The sequence below is a fragment of the Mus caroli genome, unplaced genomic scaffold, assembly GCF_978045245.1.
Source record: "Mus caroli unplaced genomic scaffold, Mus_caroli_1 scaffold_3, whole genome shotgun sequence".
NCBI lineage: Eukaryota > Metazoa > Chordata > Mammalia > Rodentia > Muridae > Mus > Mus caroli.
Genome location: NW_028227258.1, coordinates 63,195,739 through 63,214,427, shown reverse-complemented (window position 1 = coordinate 63,214,427; position 18,689 = coordinate 63,195,739). Strand labels below are relative to the sequence as shown.

The 18,689-nt window shown below is 43.2% G+C and overlaps 1 protein-coding gene across 5 annotated transcripts in view; it reads right to left on the bottom strand.

The window, feature by feature from the left end:
- The window catches only part of Pde4dip (phosphodiesterase 4D interacting protein), a 201,453-nt gene extending 183,864 nt beyond the window's left edge, over window positions 1–17,589 (bottom strand). For all 5 annotated transcript variants that reach the window (XR_003836187.2, XM_029475071.2, XM_085835632.1 and 2 more), the window contains exon 1: window positions 17,171–17,589. Coding sequence is in view for 4 of the 5 variants with exons in the window: in XM_029475071.2 (XP_029330931.2) it covers window positions 17,171–17,574 (404 nt within the window). In the remaining variant the exon portion in view is untranslated. The remainder of the gene's footprint in view (window positions 1–17,170) is intronic.
- Window positions 17,590–18,689: the final 1,100 nt, after the last annotated feature.

Sequence of the window (18,689 nt, the reverse complement as noted above, 5' to 3'; positions counted from 1 at the left end):
ACTACTTCTCTAAATCACACAAATCCAGCACAAACGCCCGTTTCTCCGGGTTCCTGTTAGTCAGGGCTGAAACATATTTATAAAGCTATAATTACAGCTTAGATCTGCATACTTATTCTCCTGCTTTCCATCTGCTATGTATTTGTTCATGTTTTTAGGTAGTGTCCATAGTTAGACTTCAATAATTATGCTACGTTTTAATATATGTTTCAATAGAACAGTAGCCTACTTAATATTATTTTGTTGCATAGTTATAACATTTCTAATATTACTGTCAAATGATATTTTTGCATTTTTCTGCCTCTCTCTCTCTCTCTCTCTCTCTCTCTTTCTTTCTTCCTTCCTTTCTTTCTTTTGTTATACTCTGGTTTGAATGTATGAATCCCTCTACAATGCATATATTGGAACCTAAACAATGGGCCTAAGGAATAAGGTCTTTAGGGAATAGTAAAGCCATGAGTACTCTCAAAAACAGGCTTGGTGTTCTTAAAAAAAGAGGCAGAAGGTGCCCTGATCTTCTTTTACCCTTCTGTCTTTCTCACCATGTCAGGATATAGGCTTTGGTCCATGGGGGACATAAGGAACGGTAATGATTGGAGCCTCTTTGTTGACCTAAATTGAGACAAGGTGAAAATACATGACAAAAACTATGTTCCAGAGGGGCTGGAGTTAACTCAGGTTAAGAGCATTTATTCCTCTTGTAGAGGACCCAAGTTCAATTCCCAGCACACACATGGGAGCTCACAACAGTCAGTAACTCTAGTCCCAGGGGATCTAAACACCCTCTTTTGACCTCCAGGTGTGCATTTGCTGCATAGACATCCATGAAAGCCAATCACTCATACACATAAAGTAATAAAATAAATAAATCTAAAGTGTTTTCAATAAATTTTTTAAAACTAGTTTTAAATTAATTTTTTATTTTAATTTTAAAAATAAATATATGTCATTGAAGTTTGGTGACTTGTTTCTGCAGCATAAACTGGCCTTTTCTGATACTTTATGCCATTCCCACTTTGAGACTGAGATCATTTTATTATTATTGCACATGGTTCTTATTATAAATCTGCTTCAAGGCTGAGGGGGTTTGCCTCCCCATGGAGGGAGCAGCAATGTCAACAGGCCAGACCCCCAGAGTTCCCGGGGAATGGACCACCAACCTAGAGTACACATGGAGGGACCCATGGTGCTGGCCACATATGTGGCAGAGGATGGCTTTGCTGGATATCAGTGGAAGGAGAGGCCCTTGGGCCTGAGGGTGTTCGATGCCTCAGTGTAGGGGAACGCCAGGGCAGGACGACAGGAATGGGTGGGTGAGTGAGTGGGGGAACACCCTTATAGAAGCAGGGGGAGGTGAGGGGGGAAGGGTAGGGGGTTTCTAAAGGGGAGACCTGGAAAGAGGAAAACATTTGAAATGTAAATAAAGAAAATATCCAATAAAAAAAAGTAAATAAATCTGCTCCAAGTTTTCTGATTTAGAACAGAGGTAAACGGAGTTGTTGGTGTTGGTCAGTTCAAACAGGTATGCTGCTCTTCCCTTAGCACAAAGCTTAGCTCTTAATTGGTCAGCTGATTGAGCTGGTTGTAAGGCTGTCCAATCATTTCCAAGCATCCATTGGTTCCATTCAGTTTTTTTTTTTTAACCCTGCCTTTCTTCCCCTTGTGTAAACAGTACTAATGAATTTGAAGTGGTTGTCTGTGTGGCTTAAGTGTAAAAATAAAATATCTATGTCTAACATATGGATCAGATTCTCTTCCAAACTATTTTCCCTTATGGATACAAAAACTTTATAGGTAGGCTCTAGTTATCTTTATTTTATAAATATTAATGTGGAGTATGGGGAGATATATTATCTAATCACAAAGTTCATAGTTGAGATTTCAGACCACTCAGTTTAGCTCCAGAGTGTCATACCTGCCCATTGTGTGTAGCATGTCCTGACTTGGACACCTAATGTTCTCTGCACACTTATATAGGAGGACATTATAGGTAAGTACCCGTCACTTCACTGATCACTGTGATTCATTCCACTGGCTTGGTTAGTCAACAGGTATCTTCCTGGTCCCTCACAGGGCCATGGCCATGCCCTAACTTTGTGTTAAAATGAATATCCTTTCTGGATAGAGTAAATCAACCACAGTTTCTTGTCTACTTTTCCCAGTCAGAGGGAGACTATAGTATTTCACTCTTTAACCTATATTCGATTCAGGAACTTACTTGACTAGTAGAAACCTGCTAAGATATATAACCATCAGGTCAATAGAAGCTTCTAAGGTAAGAAATTAAACCGGGATCCTAGACAAGCAATGTGGCAAGGCCCTAAGACTATGAACAGAACAGAGGCTTAGTGGAGCAGACCAGCAGCTCCCAATGCAATGCTATGAGTTGAACAAAACCCAAAGAATCCTATATGTGGCTATGATAGGGGTGCACCTATCCTGCTGAAACACACCAGAACTATCGATCCCCTAAACCACGCTATGAGAAAACACTTACTGTGTTAACCCTATACATTAGAGAATAGTTTGCTAAACAATAACAATGAACAGTTGGAACTAAACTTGATACCTGGAAGTGAGGAGTTATAACTGGGCAGTGACTATAGTATACAGATATGGCAGGCATCATACAGATGTGACAGGTGCCAGCAGCCCTCTGGGGAAGGACCTTGAGGAGGCTGATGGAGAGCCAAAGGACACTGAAGAAACTATTCCATGGGACTGAAGGAAAAGCCTGTATTACTTCCGCTGACCCATGCCTTCAAAGAGAATACTGGGGCAGAGTCTGTAACAGCAGAAAGACCACCACCACCTTTGGTAATGTAGAAAACAGAACACGTAGTATAGATGTTCAGACAAGTTTCAAAAATGCTAACAGGCTTCTTCTCCAACCTCCCACTAACAGGCTTTTAAAAGCCATATTGTGATAAAAATATGGCCAAAAAAAGATTAGCATTTTTTAAAGAGCCATTCAAGTTTTTGTTTCTTGTCTTGTTTTTGGCCATGGGTCTGCCTTAATGGCTTTGAACTTCCTATGTATAAGTATGTGCCACTATGCCTGGCTTGAGCCATTCCAGTTTTGAAATGAGTGTAGAGGCAATGAGATGAGCCAGACTTGTTGGATTTAAAAAACCAAACTATTTTTCATCTTTTCAGACAGTGAAAGCTTTCCAAATGAGAAGTGGCTGCAAGACAAAAAAAAAAAAAAAATCAAACCTAAGATGTGATTGTTAGAGTCATGGAGAAGGCCTCTAAAAATACGCAGGGGAGAGCTTCATATGGCCTTCTGTTTAAACAAGCAGCCTGTGGGAATCTTTAGGGTGGGCATCTCCACCGAACAAAGAAACTTCTAAAAACCTGATGGGTCCATTTCCCCCTCATCAGATGCAGAGGCAGACCAATGAAGTAAAAAAGAGCAGTTCTGGAAAGAAAGGGTGTGTGGCTTTTGTCCTGTGGGAATAATTATAAGTTAATTTATATGACACCCTTTCAGTTCTTTATGGAATGGTATCAGCACAGACTGAAAGGATTAAGACAGGACAAGAATGGAAGGATTCTTTCCTTGTTAACCCCTAAACAATATGGTATACTAAATATTTGAGATATATATATGTATATATATATATATATATATATATATATATATATATATATATCATCAGTGTTACAGTTTGAATCTAGAATGTCTCCCAAGCGAGCTGGAGAAGTGGCTGCTCTTACAGAGAACCAGGTTTGAGTCCCAGCACCCACATGGCAATCACGGTGCTCTGTAACTCGGTACCTGCATATCTGCTGGGCTCTGTGACACTGGGCACTCAAGGCACAGCCATGCACAGTAAAACACCACATACTCATAAAAATAAACAACTTTAGGAAAGAAATAGCAACAACATAAAGTCTGTGCATATTTCATACGGAGTTTTAGCCATAACCATTCTGGCGAAGCTTGTTGAATCTGTGCCTGTGAAGGCGGCAGATACAGAGGGCCAAGTCTACATGGACTTTCACACTAAACATTTAAGTAAAACATTTCTTTTACTAGCGCTCATCAGCTCAAGGCTGCTATAAGTTTTATCAGCCCCAGGGAGGACCTCGTGGGGAGGGCTGTGGCCTGGATGGGATGTACCTGGCTGGAGAGAAATGATTGGCTCTGCAGGGATGGAAAGGGTTGGCCTTCCGGAGCTGAAGCAGGCCTGGGGCAGAGGGTGTGTGCTCCAAAAGACTGCGCAGCAGGTGAAGGGACAGCTGTGACCCAGAACAGAGCTCCAGGCCAGAAGCAGTTAAAAAAAAAAAAAAACGGAAAACAACCTTGGGGATTAAAAAGAGAGGGGCCTTCGAAAGGGACGTTTGTCTTAATGGAAGAAGAGACAGTTCAGAAGTAGTGAATGCTAATGGTACTGAGTTATTCCTACAAGCTAAAAGAATTCAAGAACAAATTTAGTTACCTACGTTTATTCAAGTCAACTGAAGCAGAGCTTGTGCCACACACTGGGTGTGTGATTAAAAGCTGGTGTGTAAAGGCACACACACAGTCCTTACATCATCCAACAGTCCTGACTGCGTGAAGAGCTAAAATACAATACACAGAGAATAGGAGGAGAGCCCTTGATTAAATTTGACTTTAAAAAACTTTTATAAAGAACACAGGTCCTGTGCAGGCACCAGGGATACATAGAATTTAAGAAACTTTATCAGAAATTGAAAATTAAAAATTCAAACTTTTATTCGAAAACTGACAGCTTGTTTTAAATGCTCCACAATTTCTACATATATCAGAACAGTACATTTTATCCCAGAAATTAGCACAGTCAACAGAAAAAAAATTTTTTTAATTAAAAAAAAATAAGTATGGTCAAACAAAGTTTGTTTTTGGGCTAGAGAGATGGCTCAGTGGTTAAGAGCACTGACTGCTCTTCCAGAGGTCCTGAGTTCAATTCCCAGCAACCACATGGTGGCTCACAGCCATCTGTAATGGGATCTGATGCCCTCATCTGGTGTGTCTGAAGAGAGCAATGGTGGTGTGCTCATATGTATAAAATAAATAAATAAATCTTTAAACAAATGAAAAATAAAAACAAAGTTTGTTTTCACTTGTAGAAGTCCCCGTCCTCTCCTGGGTGACTACAGAGGGTGCCACAACCCCAGATGGGCAGGGCAGCACAGCCAGTGTCATACACCAGCTAGGATTGTTGGCTCTATAGCCCTGCAGTTTTTTGGTCAAGCTACTTAAAAAGTCTTTATATTTTTCTAAAATAAGGTTAATGACAATAAATAGTTGACAGGCCACTGCAAGAACAAAACAAGACCATCCATGGTTAGTGTTTAATTCATTGCCTGCTGTGGTTTAAAAATCCAATAAATCATGGTCATTTTCTTCTAAATTAATGTTTGTATACCACACAGGATTCCTTGACTCTAAAGAAGCACTTCTGAATTTATTTCAGTTCTGCTACAAAGTGCTCCCCAGGCCTAGGCCAGTGACCCCGAATTTCCATTTATCAGTTTCCTGCCTTATCATAAGACCCAAGTTCTGAAATTGAGAGGAAGAGGAAGTTTCCCTAATTTCCTTCTCCCCGTGTTTAGGAGTGTGTGTGTGTGTGTGTGTGTGTGGCCTCCAGCGTGTGTATTTGTGTGTATTCACAACCAACCCCTCCGTTGGCCAGCCTTATCTGTCAGCTGTAACAAAAACCTCAAAGAAGGAAATTATGAGCAAGGCTTCAGACAGCTGGCGGTAATTTACTCTCCCAAGCCCCATCCCAGCCTTTCAACGCCACTGTTTATATGCATCCGATGTTGGGGGAAGGGAAACCGTGCAATAAACATGGCATGTCAATTTCTCAGAGGGGCTTTGGAGCAGTAAGAAAAGACCTGTGTGGGTTTTCTGTGTCATTCTCCTTATGTTGAGCATACATAATAAGCCTTAAAAATTGCGCAGACCGATATTATGGTCAACAAATACATTTCTGGACACAATGCTGACATAAATTCCTAAGAAGCTTCCAAGCATTCTTGACAAGCCACCATCACAAAAACGAGAGTCACTCTGGGATGTGACAAGCTGTTCTGACACCAGCTCGCCAACCAGTCCAGGACGGCTTGCGTGTGAGCCATAAGTCCAGGACGGCTTGCGTGTGAGCCATAAGGAGAGGAAGCGCATGGAATGGCAAAACTTGGTTTAAATCTAAGACTGGATTTTTGAATTGTGAAAACGTTTGCTAAGAACAATATAGCTATGTCCATCCACGGTCCTTACCTTTGAATATAGCCATCTACTACCTTACCCCTGAGTACAGGTAGATAGATGAGAGAGAGAGAGAGATACACACATACACACATAACCTATCTTTGTTTTTTGAACATATTTTCACTCATTATTGTTTCTTTTCTTGTGAGAAGAGCTACAAAATAGCACAATAAAGTTTTACAAATCTCCTACTTGATTCATCATTCATTAACTGTTCTCCACAATTTTTCCTCTCTCCTCACACATATACACAATTATTGCTGCCATCCAAGTGAATCACCGAAAGTATAATGTGAATTTCTCACTACTAAAGATTTCAGTATTTCCTAAGACTAATTAAAATTATTAAATATCTGTGATTGCACCTCGTCCTGTCAGGCCAGCTTTTGTCCCTGTTAAACAGAAAACTTTGCTCATCTGAAGTCCCTGAAGCCAAGTTCTTGACATCTAACTACCCGTAGCCACCCCTAACTGGTACTTGGCTCACATCTGCACAATCAAGAGGGCTCATCAAGTAGTCACTGCTAAGACAAAGACAAATTCCCCCTGGAAGGCAGCTTCTTGGCAGTTTAAAACAGTGGGGTTCCCCCTTCTTTCAGCTGGCAGGGGTTCAAAAACATCAAGTTCTAATGAGAACTCACTCCCTGCATGCAGTTTTCCCCCGTTTTCATGTTAGCCCCAATACTATTTATTGTGTTCTATAACAAGCTTCCGGCAATTCTAACCAAAAGACAAATAAACCTCTAACACTCATTTATCCTGAATATGTCTTAATTCCATTCTCATTATCAGGCCCATAAGGCAAAATCCAATAAGTGATATTCTAATGCAATATTTTAGAAAACAAAACTAATGTTAAAATTTCCATGATGGCTGGGAGGATCAGGTGGGGCCTGCTGCGCATGTGTAAGGTCCTGAGTTCAAGCCCCAATGCACACTAAAAGATTCTATCTCAAAAAAGAAGCAGGGGCGGGGGTGGGGGGGATTTCTGAGGAATGACAGGCAAACCTGAGCTCTAGCCAGCATACGTACGTGGACTTGACATGTGCCTGCGTGCACACACATCTGTGATGAAATAAATCCTGGGAGGAGTACCATGCTTCCTTCCTCCTAGTTACTCATTCCTGGAGGCCATGCTGAGGTGCATCAATAAATGTCAAAGCCCTAAATGCACCCAGTTGGTATTCTCTTGTGTCGAGATCCTCAGATCTTGTTAGCCCCAGCTCTCTGTGGATTGTCAACCGCCAGATAGCAAATGGCTCCTTTAGATTCCATAAGGTACAAGCGACTGCCTGGAAGGTAGATCAGTGCACAATGGCACTTGCATGCAAGCCTAGCAGTGTGAGCTCAATCTCTGGAAGCTACGTAAAGATGGAAAGAGAGAACTGACTCTTGGTATTCCCACCTTTCTGAGTCCCAACTCACTCAGAAAGGTGTAACTATTTTTTTTTTCTTTTGACTTTATCTTTCAGATGGTGGCCAGGACCTAAGGCTGATTTTGAACTCTCTGCCTAACACTGTGGGCTTCCTTACTTCTTTGCCTCAGTTCTGCTCCTCATCTTGTGGCTGACCTCGTGCAGCCTTACAGCAAGCAGTATGAATCTTCTGCCGTCTCTTCCTCGTTCTCCTTCTCCCTTCCAGGCAGCTGCAAGACTTCCATCTTGTCTGTCGAAAGGTTTTCCTTTTAAACATTAACAAATCACCCTCAATCTTCCGTTTGAGTCCATTCTTAAATTCTTTTATTAAGAAGACTAAAGATGCTGAAGAAGAGCCTCGAGTTTCCCAGGTATTGCATGGTGGCTTACCTGGGTCACCCCAAGCTTTCCGGTGACACTGCGTCATAGACTTTGACTTTCCACGTATATGCTATGGCTCCTCTCACAATAATTTTAAAAGCAACTATGAGACAAGGTCAGCTAGTGTGACCTATTTCTCATTTCAAATCTCAGCTAGAAGTTGCTGGGATCACTAAGGTGCGGGGTGGGGGGGACAGTAGGAAGGGCAAGGGGGTAGAGGAGAGGAGAGGAAAGAAAGAGTTACTTTGAAGGTGGCCTTTTCATTACTCCTGTTTTGCATTTGTTTTGTTGTGTTCTGAGACCACAGTTCATAGAACTCAAACTCCTGACCTTTCGGCCTCCACCTTGCCAAGTACTAGGATGGCGCGTGGGCGCACACACACGCACAAGCGCGCAAGCGCGCGCGCGCGCGCGCGCACACACACACACACACACACACACACACACCATTGAATTTCAAGCATTTGTCTTTCAACGCAAAACCAAATCTTGTTGCACCTTGACTCGTCTGTCACATGACTGGAAGCAGCCATGCTTTCTTCATGCTTTATGCAGGCTGTAGTGACTTCTAGCTGCCTTAGGACACTTCCAACCTGGTGCCTCTCTATCCACTGGTAACAGCTGCTCATCAAAACTTGGATGCTGTGACAATAAAAGCCACCCTCATGCGCCCCCTGCTGGTAGAATCTATCTTCCTGCTGCAGCCTCGTGGGTGTATTTTATTTGGCCCTAAATGCTCCCTGTGGTCCGTTTAACTATTTTCTGTTTTCATACTCACCTATTGTATTCGTTTTTGCTACCTGATACACCTTTATAGGCATTTTGCTTATTTCCTAGTGCTAGGGCATCACGGGCCTGCCTTCTTACATCCTTATTAATGTCTGGTTCATATTGTCACCATCTCTCTGGTCTTGTGTTTGATTCTGTTACCTTTGTGGGTTGTTTGATTGATTGATTGATTGATTGATTGATTGATTGGTTTGGGACAGGATCTCACTCTGTAGTCATGGATGGCTTGGAATGCAGATCAATTAGCCTTGAACTTGTGGCAATCCTCCTGCCCCTCTCCTAAGTTCTGGAATTAGAGACATGCACCACTGTGTCTGGTCCCTGTACCATTTCTCGTCTATCCTCTGAGTGGAGCACTGGACTTACGGTCCCAAAGCTCAGTGTAGTGAGGCAGACCCCTGGCCATGGGCCTGGTCAGCCCTCTGCCAGATTCTATTCTCACATTGCTTTTGCTGAAGTATGCAGAGCTCAGAGTTCATTCGATTGATACCAAGGTCAAGATCTTCAGCTCAGGCCGATTTTCAAGGATATCTTGTGCTTGCTTTAGTGACGTAATTCCTTCAACAAGACTACATCTTCTAGACCTCCCCAAACAGCACCACTAACTGGGAACAAAGCACTCAAGTGCCAGGGCCTGTGGAGAACAATCTCATTCATGCTGCCACAACGGTGAGGAAAAATGAGTAAAAGAGTGACCATTGACTATCATTGTATAGTCTGTGCCTCTTACGCATGTTCTCTCTGAAATGAGTTTGAAAGTACTTGAAGTTCATGAAGATCTTTCTTGCTGAAAGCCCAATAAAGCTATGTTGCAGAATATCACTGTTGGGTTAATACAGCCAGAAGTGTTACAGAGTGAACGATTCTGGAGACAGCATGGATGCTGTGGTGGTTTGAATGCTAACATCCCCCACCCCACCCCATCCCCGCTCATATGTTTGATTTGTGGTCCCCAGGTTGGGAAGCTGTTGGGAAGGGATTAGGGGGGGTGTGGCCTTGATGGGGGCGGTGTGTCACTGGGAGTGGGCTTTGAGTTTCAAAAGACTCATCCCTCTCATAGTGAACCCTGCCTCCTGCTTGGGGATGGAGATGTGACGACTCAGCTGCTGCCTGAGCCATCTGCTGTCATGCCTTCAGTCCAGCATCATAAAGTCTAACCCCTGGGAACAGGAAGCCCTATTAAACTTTCTTTTCTAAGCTGCCCTGGTCCTAGTGTCTTGTCACTAACTAACGTAGATGCTGAAAATAGGATGCTGTTTCTGCTTGTCCACCGGGTACCGTCTCCATGCCAACATTCCTTCTCACTTTCTGGGAGCTGCTGTAGGGAACTGGATGTGAGGTGGATGAGGACACACAATGGGCAAACTTCTGAATTTGTGTGCCTATTATTCTGTTTTGTGATTTCTTTGTGGTTTGAGCAGTATCCCAGATTCCCCTTTGAGATTTGCAGTTCACTCTTTTTTTTATTAACCTAAATATGACGTACCCTGATGCTTTTTGATATAGTCTCAGTCATTCGTCTCTCTGTGATGACCTTCATGGGTTTTACCGTATGAATTAGAAAGCACGTCCTCACAAGGTCAGACTCTGTAAAGCAGTTTATTATCTTAAAGCAAGTGGGCTATTTAAATGTGTGCTGAGTTGGGGACCAGGTCATTTTTGTCTAATTCTAGCAAAGGACTTTACATTTGACTTTTATTGACTCATAGTTCTTTTTAGAGTTTTTTTTAAAGGAAATATAGCCTTCTTGGCATCACAAAGGAAGAGCTTATATATGTAGACAAATGAAAATAATTACTCTACCATGTATGACATAGCTATTTAGCACCTGCTCCTTAGGCTTGAAGTCTGCTACTTTACAGCTGCATGACCTTGTCAAACTGCTTAACTTTTTAAATGCAGTTGGAGATAATAATTAATATCATTCTTGCAGGGTCATAATGAGGATTGAATGCTTATTTAAAAATGCATAGAGCCCAGCATATAGCTTGTGTTCACAAACACTGTTTATAGTGGTGGAAGAGACGGCTCTGTGGTGAAGAGGACTTGATGCGCTTCCAGGGGACCCAAACTCAGTTCTCAGCACCCAGATTATGCCTCACAGTCATCTGTGACTCCAGCTCCAGGTGCTTCTATGTCATCTTTTGACCTTCTTGGGCATAGGCATGATTGTGGTGCACACACACACACACATACACACACAGACACACACAGACACACATATACATATGTATGTATGTATATATATATATATATACATATATATAGAAAACATCACTAATATACATAAAATAACTCTTTAAAAACCTAAAGCATTATTGATAACAGAAATTATAAATAAGCTAACAGTGATGACTGACTGTGCTGTTTGCCACAGATAACTATACACTAGTTACAGGAGTCTCTTAAGGTCTTTAGGTCTAGCACACATCAACTTATGAATCTGCTCTGGCAAATAAGACCCATAGAACCAGTGATTTGAGAGGATTGGAGTATCACCTGGACATATGGTCTCTGAATGCCCTCCCCCTCAAAAAATCACCATTTGGTCACCAGGTGCAGCCTTCCAGGCAGGTATTCTGATATTTAAAAGGGTCCTGACCATTTGTGCTAGCTAGTTTTATATCAACTTGACATAATCTAGAGTCATCTGAAAGGAGGGAACTCTATTGAGAAAATGCCTCTATAAGATTGGGTTGTAGGTAGGCCTGTAGGACATTTTCTTAATCAGTGATTGATGTGGGAGGGTCCAGCCCATTGTGGGTGGTTCCACCCTGGGCTGGTGGGTTGGAGTGCTCTAAGAAAACAGGCTGAGCAAACCTTGAGGAGCAAGCCAGTAAGCAGCACTCCTCGTGACCTCTACATTAGTTCCTGCCTTCAGGTTCCTGCTCTGACTGCCATTAATGATGAACTATGATATAGGAGAGTAAGCATGTCCACCCAGAAGCTGACTCAGACAGATGCAGATACTCACAGATAAACAGTGGATGGAGCTTAGGGACTCTTATGGAAAAATAGGAAGAAGGGTTGTGGCCCCTAAGGGGATAGGAACTCCACAGAAAGACCAACAGAGTCAACTAACCTGGCCCCTTGGGGCTCTCAGAGTCTGAACCACCAACTAAAGAACATATGCAGGTAGGAACTAGGCCTCCCTGCACATATGTAGCAGATGTGCAGCTTGGTCTTCATGTGGGTCCCAAACTGGAAGGGGGTTACTATCCCAAAAGCTGTTGCCTGTGCATGGGCTATGTTCTTCTAGCTGGGCTGCCTTGTCTGGCCTCAGTGGAATAGGATGTACCTAGCCCCACAGACTTGATGTGCCAGAGTGTGTGGGGGCAGATATCCAGGGGGATCCTCACCAGCTCAGAGGAGAGGGAGAAGGGGTTTGGGAGAAAGGACTGTATACAGGGGGTGGGGGTGAGCAGGAGGGGGACAGTAAGTGAGATATAAAGTAGATAAGTAAAATAAACAAACAAAAAGAAGAGTAAGCATTATAAACTCTTCCCTCCCCAGTTGCTTTCAGTCGTGGTGTTTGGTACAGTAATAGAAACCCTGATTAAGAGTTAGAATGATCACCTTTTTTTTTTGTCCCATGCTCCATCCCCATACCATAATAAACAAGAATTGGGTCTCAGCTAGAGCTACACTAACCAGAGAGAGCAAGCACCATCTAATATAAAGACTCCAACAATGGACTTGTTTCTCTCAGTCGCTCAGTCATCTCTTATGTTAAGTTTGCTTTCGGTATCTTGAAGAACCAAGTGATCTGCCGAAGGCCAGGCTGACACTGTTTGCCTGCTATCAGAGGCTCTGCTGTTTCTTCCAGGACCTCCTTATAGAATCTCATTTTGGATTTCCTTTGGGTACCAAAATCTGTAGAGCTTAAGCCTCACCCACAAGACAGCTTTGTATTTGAGTATGGACTAAACATATCATCCTGAATACACCTTCACATTACTAGCTGGCCTGCACCATCTAATACATGCAAAAGATAACCGGGTTTTATTTGTATTGTCTTTTTGGGTGCGTTGTTTTGCATCGGGATCTCTTTGACTCACAGTTCTCAGAGCTGCAGGTCAGAGGGTCTGTTACATTTGTTTCCACCCTCTCTCTTATTTCCTTGCTCCAAGGATCCAGGAGTGCCTTCATTCCTAACTGAGAAATCCTTAAATCCCATGTTCTCACCACCATGGCCTGAGCTCTGGCCCTTACCGCCTCTGCCCTGAATTTCTTTCGATAGCCTTTCCATGATCCCATCTCTTCACTCGGCTTATTACACCCATCTCCCGTATTTGTGACTCACACAAAAAGTAGGTTAGACACCGTTTCAACACTTGCCAAGATGCCAAAGTGGCTGGGGAGGGGAAAATGGTAGCAATCTTGGTTCCTTGAGCAAGCGATCACAATTTTTTTCTTAGTGTTGTTTAGAAATGAACAGTTTACCTAATGCGGAGGTTCTATTGCCTAGACTGAGAAGCACAGATATCTAAAGCGTTTCTGAAGAGTACTGGTGCTGAGCCCCTAGTCTAAAAGAGTCTGCTTGCACTGGCCAGGAGTGGAGTCTCTAGGCCAAGTCTTTAAGCCTTACCAGATGCTTCTAACACATAGACAAGACTGAAAGCTACTAATTTCCAGTGTGGATAGACAGGCACTTCTGCTTTCAAAGAGCATGAAATAACAGGGTCTACGGTTTTATTCTGAAATGCTCTTCCTCCAGGCTTATGGTTTGAGCATGTGTTTCTCAGTTGATAGTGCTGTCTGGAGGCCACGAGGCCATTAACTTTAGAAGGTAGCGCCTGGTAGTGGAGGTAGGCCACTAAGCAAATGGCCTTTTGAAGGCCAGCCCCCGGTTCCAACCGCTCTCTGCTTCCATGTAAACAGCCCCTTCACGAGCCTCCACTTTCACAGAGTGGGCCACATTGTTCTTACAGCCCACCAGGACGGACCACATCCCTCTGAATGAGTCTGAAACTCTCATATGTGGTTTCTGTCAAGTATTTTGTTTCAGTGTTGCCAAAGTAATTAACATGGGGCCTGGATCCATTCTCCCTAATCTCTGACAGAAATTACTAAAAACATTAACAACAACGTACAAAATGCTGGTTTCCAGGTGTTACAAATTGAACAACCTAGGACAGAGGCCCCAGTGAATAAGACAGATCAGTAAGTGTTTTAAGATGAGGTGAAAGAGGTTTTGACAAACTCCATCTTAGAATCACTTTTGATATCCCCAAACGTTACAAATTATAAATAAAGTGAGTATACGTAACTACTGGCTCAAAGTAGTCCCTGTTAAGGGTTTGCCAGCTGGGATCTAATGGCTCTGGTATCTGGTTGATACTTTCTGGTGAGCATTTGGCTCTTTACCTCAATCTGTACAACCAAGTACCCTGGGTCCCCAGAATAATTACAGCAAGAAGGCAATCCCCTGCTGCTGCTTCCTTGACCTTGGAATTCCCAGCCTCCCAGCTCAAGGAAATAAATCTCTGTGCTCTATAAACTATCCAGCCTTCGGTAGGTAATGTGTTCCAACACCGAGTGAGACACAGACTCTGAACCTTGTCCTTTGTAATGTAATCTTTACAGTTAAGGCCAACTGATTCAGAGAAGAAATGTGTAGACACAAGGGAGACTCAGGGATTCCCAAAGAAAACAGTCTATAACCTGGTTAAAGGTCTGACTTATTACTGATAGGGGAGAAGGCATACAGAAGAAAGAGAATGGTGGTCAACTGTTTGAGGAGGAAAGGGCTCCTTCATGTCCTGGGTACTCTGGAGCTCTCACTTATTCCCTAGAAAATTAAAATCTACCGACAACTTTGCTCTTACTTCAAACGTTGCAAACAAAGGTAGCAAGTATGTCACAGAACGTCCCTGAGCTAACAGACGAGAAACTGCATTCCTGCACATATAAAAAAAACTTTATTATAAATTAATAATTTGCTATCAAATTTTTGGGTGGTAGTAATGTGGATCTGTCAACCTAAGAAAACAGTTAGGTTGAAGGCAGAATTCTGGCACATTTTCTAAGTAATGCCACACTGCCGCCTCACAGGACTCAGCCAGCTTTCCAGGAAGAGACCATCTTTAATTTTATTTTTCTCCATCCATCTGGCTGCTTTAATGTTTGCTCCATGCTATAATGTTATGTCCATAGTTTAGAGCTGAGGCTCCAGAGGTCATTTCCATTAAGTTAAGTTTTAGCCATCACCATCACTACTCAAACAACAGCACAAGTTAAACACAGGTAGTAGCCACTGATGTTGATCAGCTGAGACTCAGGAAACCATGACTCCCCCACCCACCTTTGACACAGTAGCATCCATTAGAGCCTTTGACACAGTAGCATCCATTAGACCTCTGCTCTTACAGCTGCTGTGGAAAGTCTGCTTCCAGCTCCTAGAATGTTTATATTTTGTTTTAGTTCTGTTTTGTTTGTTTGTTTGTTTGTTTGTTTTTTCAGAGACAGACTCTCTCTGTGAAACAACCCTGCTTGTCTTGGAATTTACTCTATAGACCAGGCTAGCCTCAAACTCACAGAGATCTGCCTGCCTCTGCCTCCTGAGAGCCAGGATTAAAGGCATGCACCACCACCTCGCAGCTTTGATTTGGCTTTTTATTGATTTTTATTTGAAATTACAGTTATTTGCTTTTTAGTTAACATAAACAATGATGGGATAATTAGGATTTCTTATTTAATTATTTATGGGATTTGGGGTATTGTTTTTCATTTTTGAGACATAATTTTGCCATGTGGCCCAGGCTGGCTCATTACATATATATGGACAACAGGGTGCAAGCCTATAATATCAGTTGAGGCAACTGAGGGGGCTGAGGCAGGAAGATCATGAATTTAAGGTTAGCCCGGGCTACGTAAGAAGATCATATTGCAACACCTTACTGCCATAATTTAGAGAATCATATGTTAGTTAGCCCTATGAAATGTCTTTTGTCAATGACAGTGAAAGAGGTCACCCTCTATGATGAGTGTTTCTATCTTTCCAGATAAAAAGTTCCGCTACTCTATAGAGAGCAGGGGAGAAGCTATGAAAGTTTAGAAGCATGTGTATGTGAATATACAGATTTATTTTTGGTCAAAGCTCACTCACATTTTTAAAACATAATTACATTTGGGCTAAAGTTTCACTATATACGTATATGGATGTCTCTTGCTTCATCCTTTAATTCCAATAATTTATTATGCATTTCTTAATAGAAACATGATGATCCCTTTAACTACTGTATAATCGAATCTTTGACTACATTTTCTTGCATAAACAGGGGTAGTACAATGAATGAAAGCAATTATGTTTCTTTGAATAGACAGACTCTATTTTCTAGTTCACAGATCCAGCCAGCTTCGGAGCATGCAATACAAACCCAGCAACCCTTCCACTCTGAGGTCAAAACTCTTCTAATCCGAACCCCAATCCCATTCATAGGAAACTGAGGCCTAGAAAAGTCCCAGTTAGTTAAAGGCAAAGCAAAAACTTGAACCCAGCATTGCCTTTCGGTTTGAGTGATAAGTACTGGCATTCCGCGGGGGGGGGGGGGGGGGGGGGGGGGCAGGGGGCACGGGGGACACAGAGGGAGGAGCTAACTAAAAATTCTATGTCAAAGACATGCTTACTTTAAAAATGGCAGCCATACAATCTGTCTCTTCTTTTGGAAACATTAATATGACAGATTTTCATCTTGCTGTTGCTACATGACGAACACCGGACCTAATCTGCCGGGTGTTTTCTAGGCCAGAGTGGAGGAAGGGTCTGGGTTCAGGTGGAGCTAGCCGGCCCAGAGCATCCAGCCAACAGGCCCAGGCCGGGCTCCAGTGCTTCAGAGGAAGAAAAGGGCATCACCAATCTTCCTGCTGTTTCCAGCTAAGGCAAATAAATAAATATCCAAGAAAGAAGAGACTACAAAAGGCAAAGATGAGCGCTCTGCAAATCCCCTTACTAGCCCAGCTCCTGAGTCACCTTTCCTTTGGCTCAGCCCAGCAGGTGTTGCCTCCAGCCTCACCCACACCAGTACAGATCAAGCAAAGACTTTAGGATAGAAACCTGGATTCCCACCATTTCTCCTGTGCATCAGCTGCACCTCCCAGCTATGCTCAACCCTGTCCTGTCGATCCTATTCGCTCCTGGGCCCCCCATCTCTAGCGTGCTCGCCAAACCTTCCCCAGTAATCGTTACTGGGTGACAACCTCCCGTGACAGCATAGATCTCCTGCCAAGACCCCCAGCCCTGTCTAGCGAACCGTGCACCAGCACCCCTGTACCACAGCACACCAGCACCCGAGCGCAGTAGCTTCCCCTGCTCCAGCGGCAGATGCTGGCCACGTCTTACCTCATCCAGGGTGCCGCCGAGGCTGCCTCCTCCTCCTCTGCCGCCACCGCCCAGCTCCCAGCCCGCTCTGGGGGTCTTCGTTCCCGGCTGGAGGGCTGCCGTGGAGACTGGCGAGGTGCGTGGTGAGCCCAGCACGGCGGCGGCGCATGGTGGCAGATGGACCCGCTGTCCATGCGCTTCATGGTTCTGAGGCCTGGGCACTGTGCCCTTGCTATGATCTCTGCGTGGTTTCTCTTGGTTTCACCGGCTGCCCAGGCGCATCCTCCCAGCGTAGAAGAGCATCCAACCCAGATACTGCGGCTGTGGCTGAGACGCGGCCAGGTTCTGCCTCCCGCGAGGCTGTCTGCCAACTGCTCCGCCCAGGCGCTTTTGGTCCTTCTGCTACACACGTAGCTGCCCTGCATCCTCTAGCATCTCCGCTTCGTTCTCCATCTGTGACCTCAGCCTGGCACTATTGTCATTTCCAGACCTCACTACTGCCTTTTCGTTCTGTGCATTCCAATGTCACCTTCCCCAGTTTCTAAGCTTAAAGAAGTCCCTGACGGGAGAGATGGCTCAGCGGGTAAAGGCATGTGCTGCTAAACCCTATGTTCAATTCTGGGAACCACATGATAGAGTCTGAAACCCTCAAGTTGTCCTCTGACCTTTACATGTACGCTGTGGCACACACGCGCACACACACATACACACACACACACACACACTCATGCAGAGAGATAATAAATAGATAAATAAATAATGACTAAATAAACTGTGATGAGTTTTTTAAAGTTCCTCCCATTCTCAAACCTGTAGATACTTTCCGGGTATTCTCTCTCCCTCCCTAAATTGGCCATCCTTTTATAATTTAAACTGTCCCTCTGCTGACTCCTGAGAATAATACTCCAGCTTGTTGGTTAGCATCTTCTTTGCCCCATCTTCTAGAATCTTGTTTTGTTTGTTTGTTTGTTTGTTTCAGCATTGTCTTTGGTTGTTGGAGGTGGGGAGTACTGTCCTGAAAAGCTGTTACTTTTTTCCAAGTTGAGATTTTCTGATGGTCATTTTCTAAGAACTCTTTTTTTTTTTAATAAAAAAAAAATGTATTTACTTAGAAGCATTCAGAATGTCAACAAAACAGCCGCATTTTTTTTTTTGCAATTACAGAGTGGTATTCAGTTAACAGAACAACAATTATCTTCGTATAAGCTGCATCAGAGACAACTGAAGATGAAAAAAATAAAACCCAAAAATAAAACCAAAGGAAAAAAAAAAAAACCAAACTACTGTCCCCATATATAACTAATTTGTGCTGTGCACCAACAAGAACCTGCTTTAAATTTCCATGCCAATTTACAACCCCCAGACTGTACCAGGGAAGGTTAGTGGCTATTGAAAATACCACCAGGACAGGGCTATCTAAAGACACATTCGGTAGTGTGTTAACTATACAAAAAAAGACACTGTACAGTTTAAAAACAAATCTTACACAGCCTTACATTTCAATTTTTTTCTTTAAAAGGAGTTAGTTGTGTACAGGGGG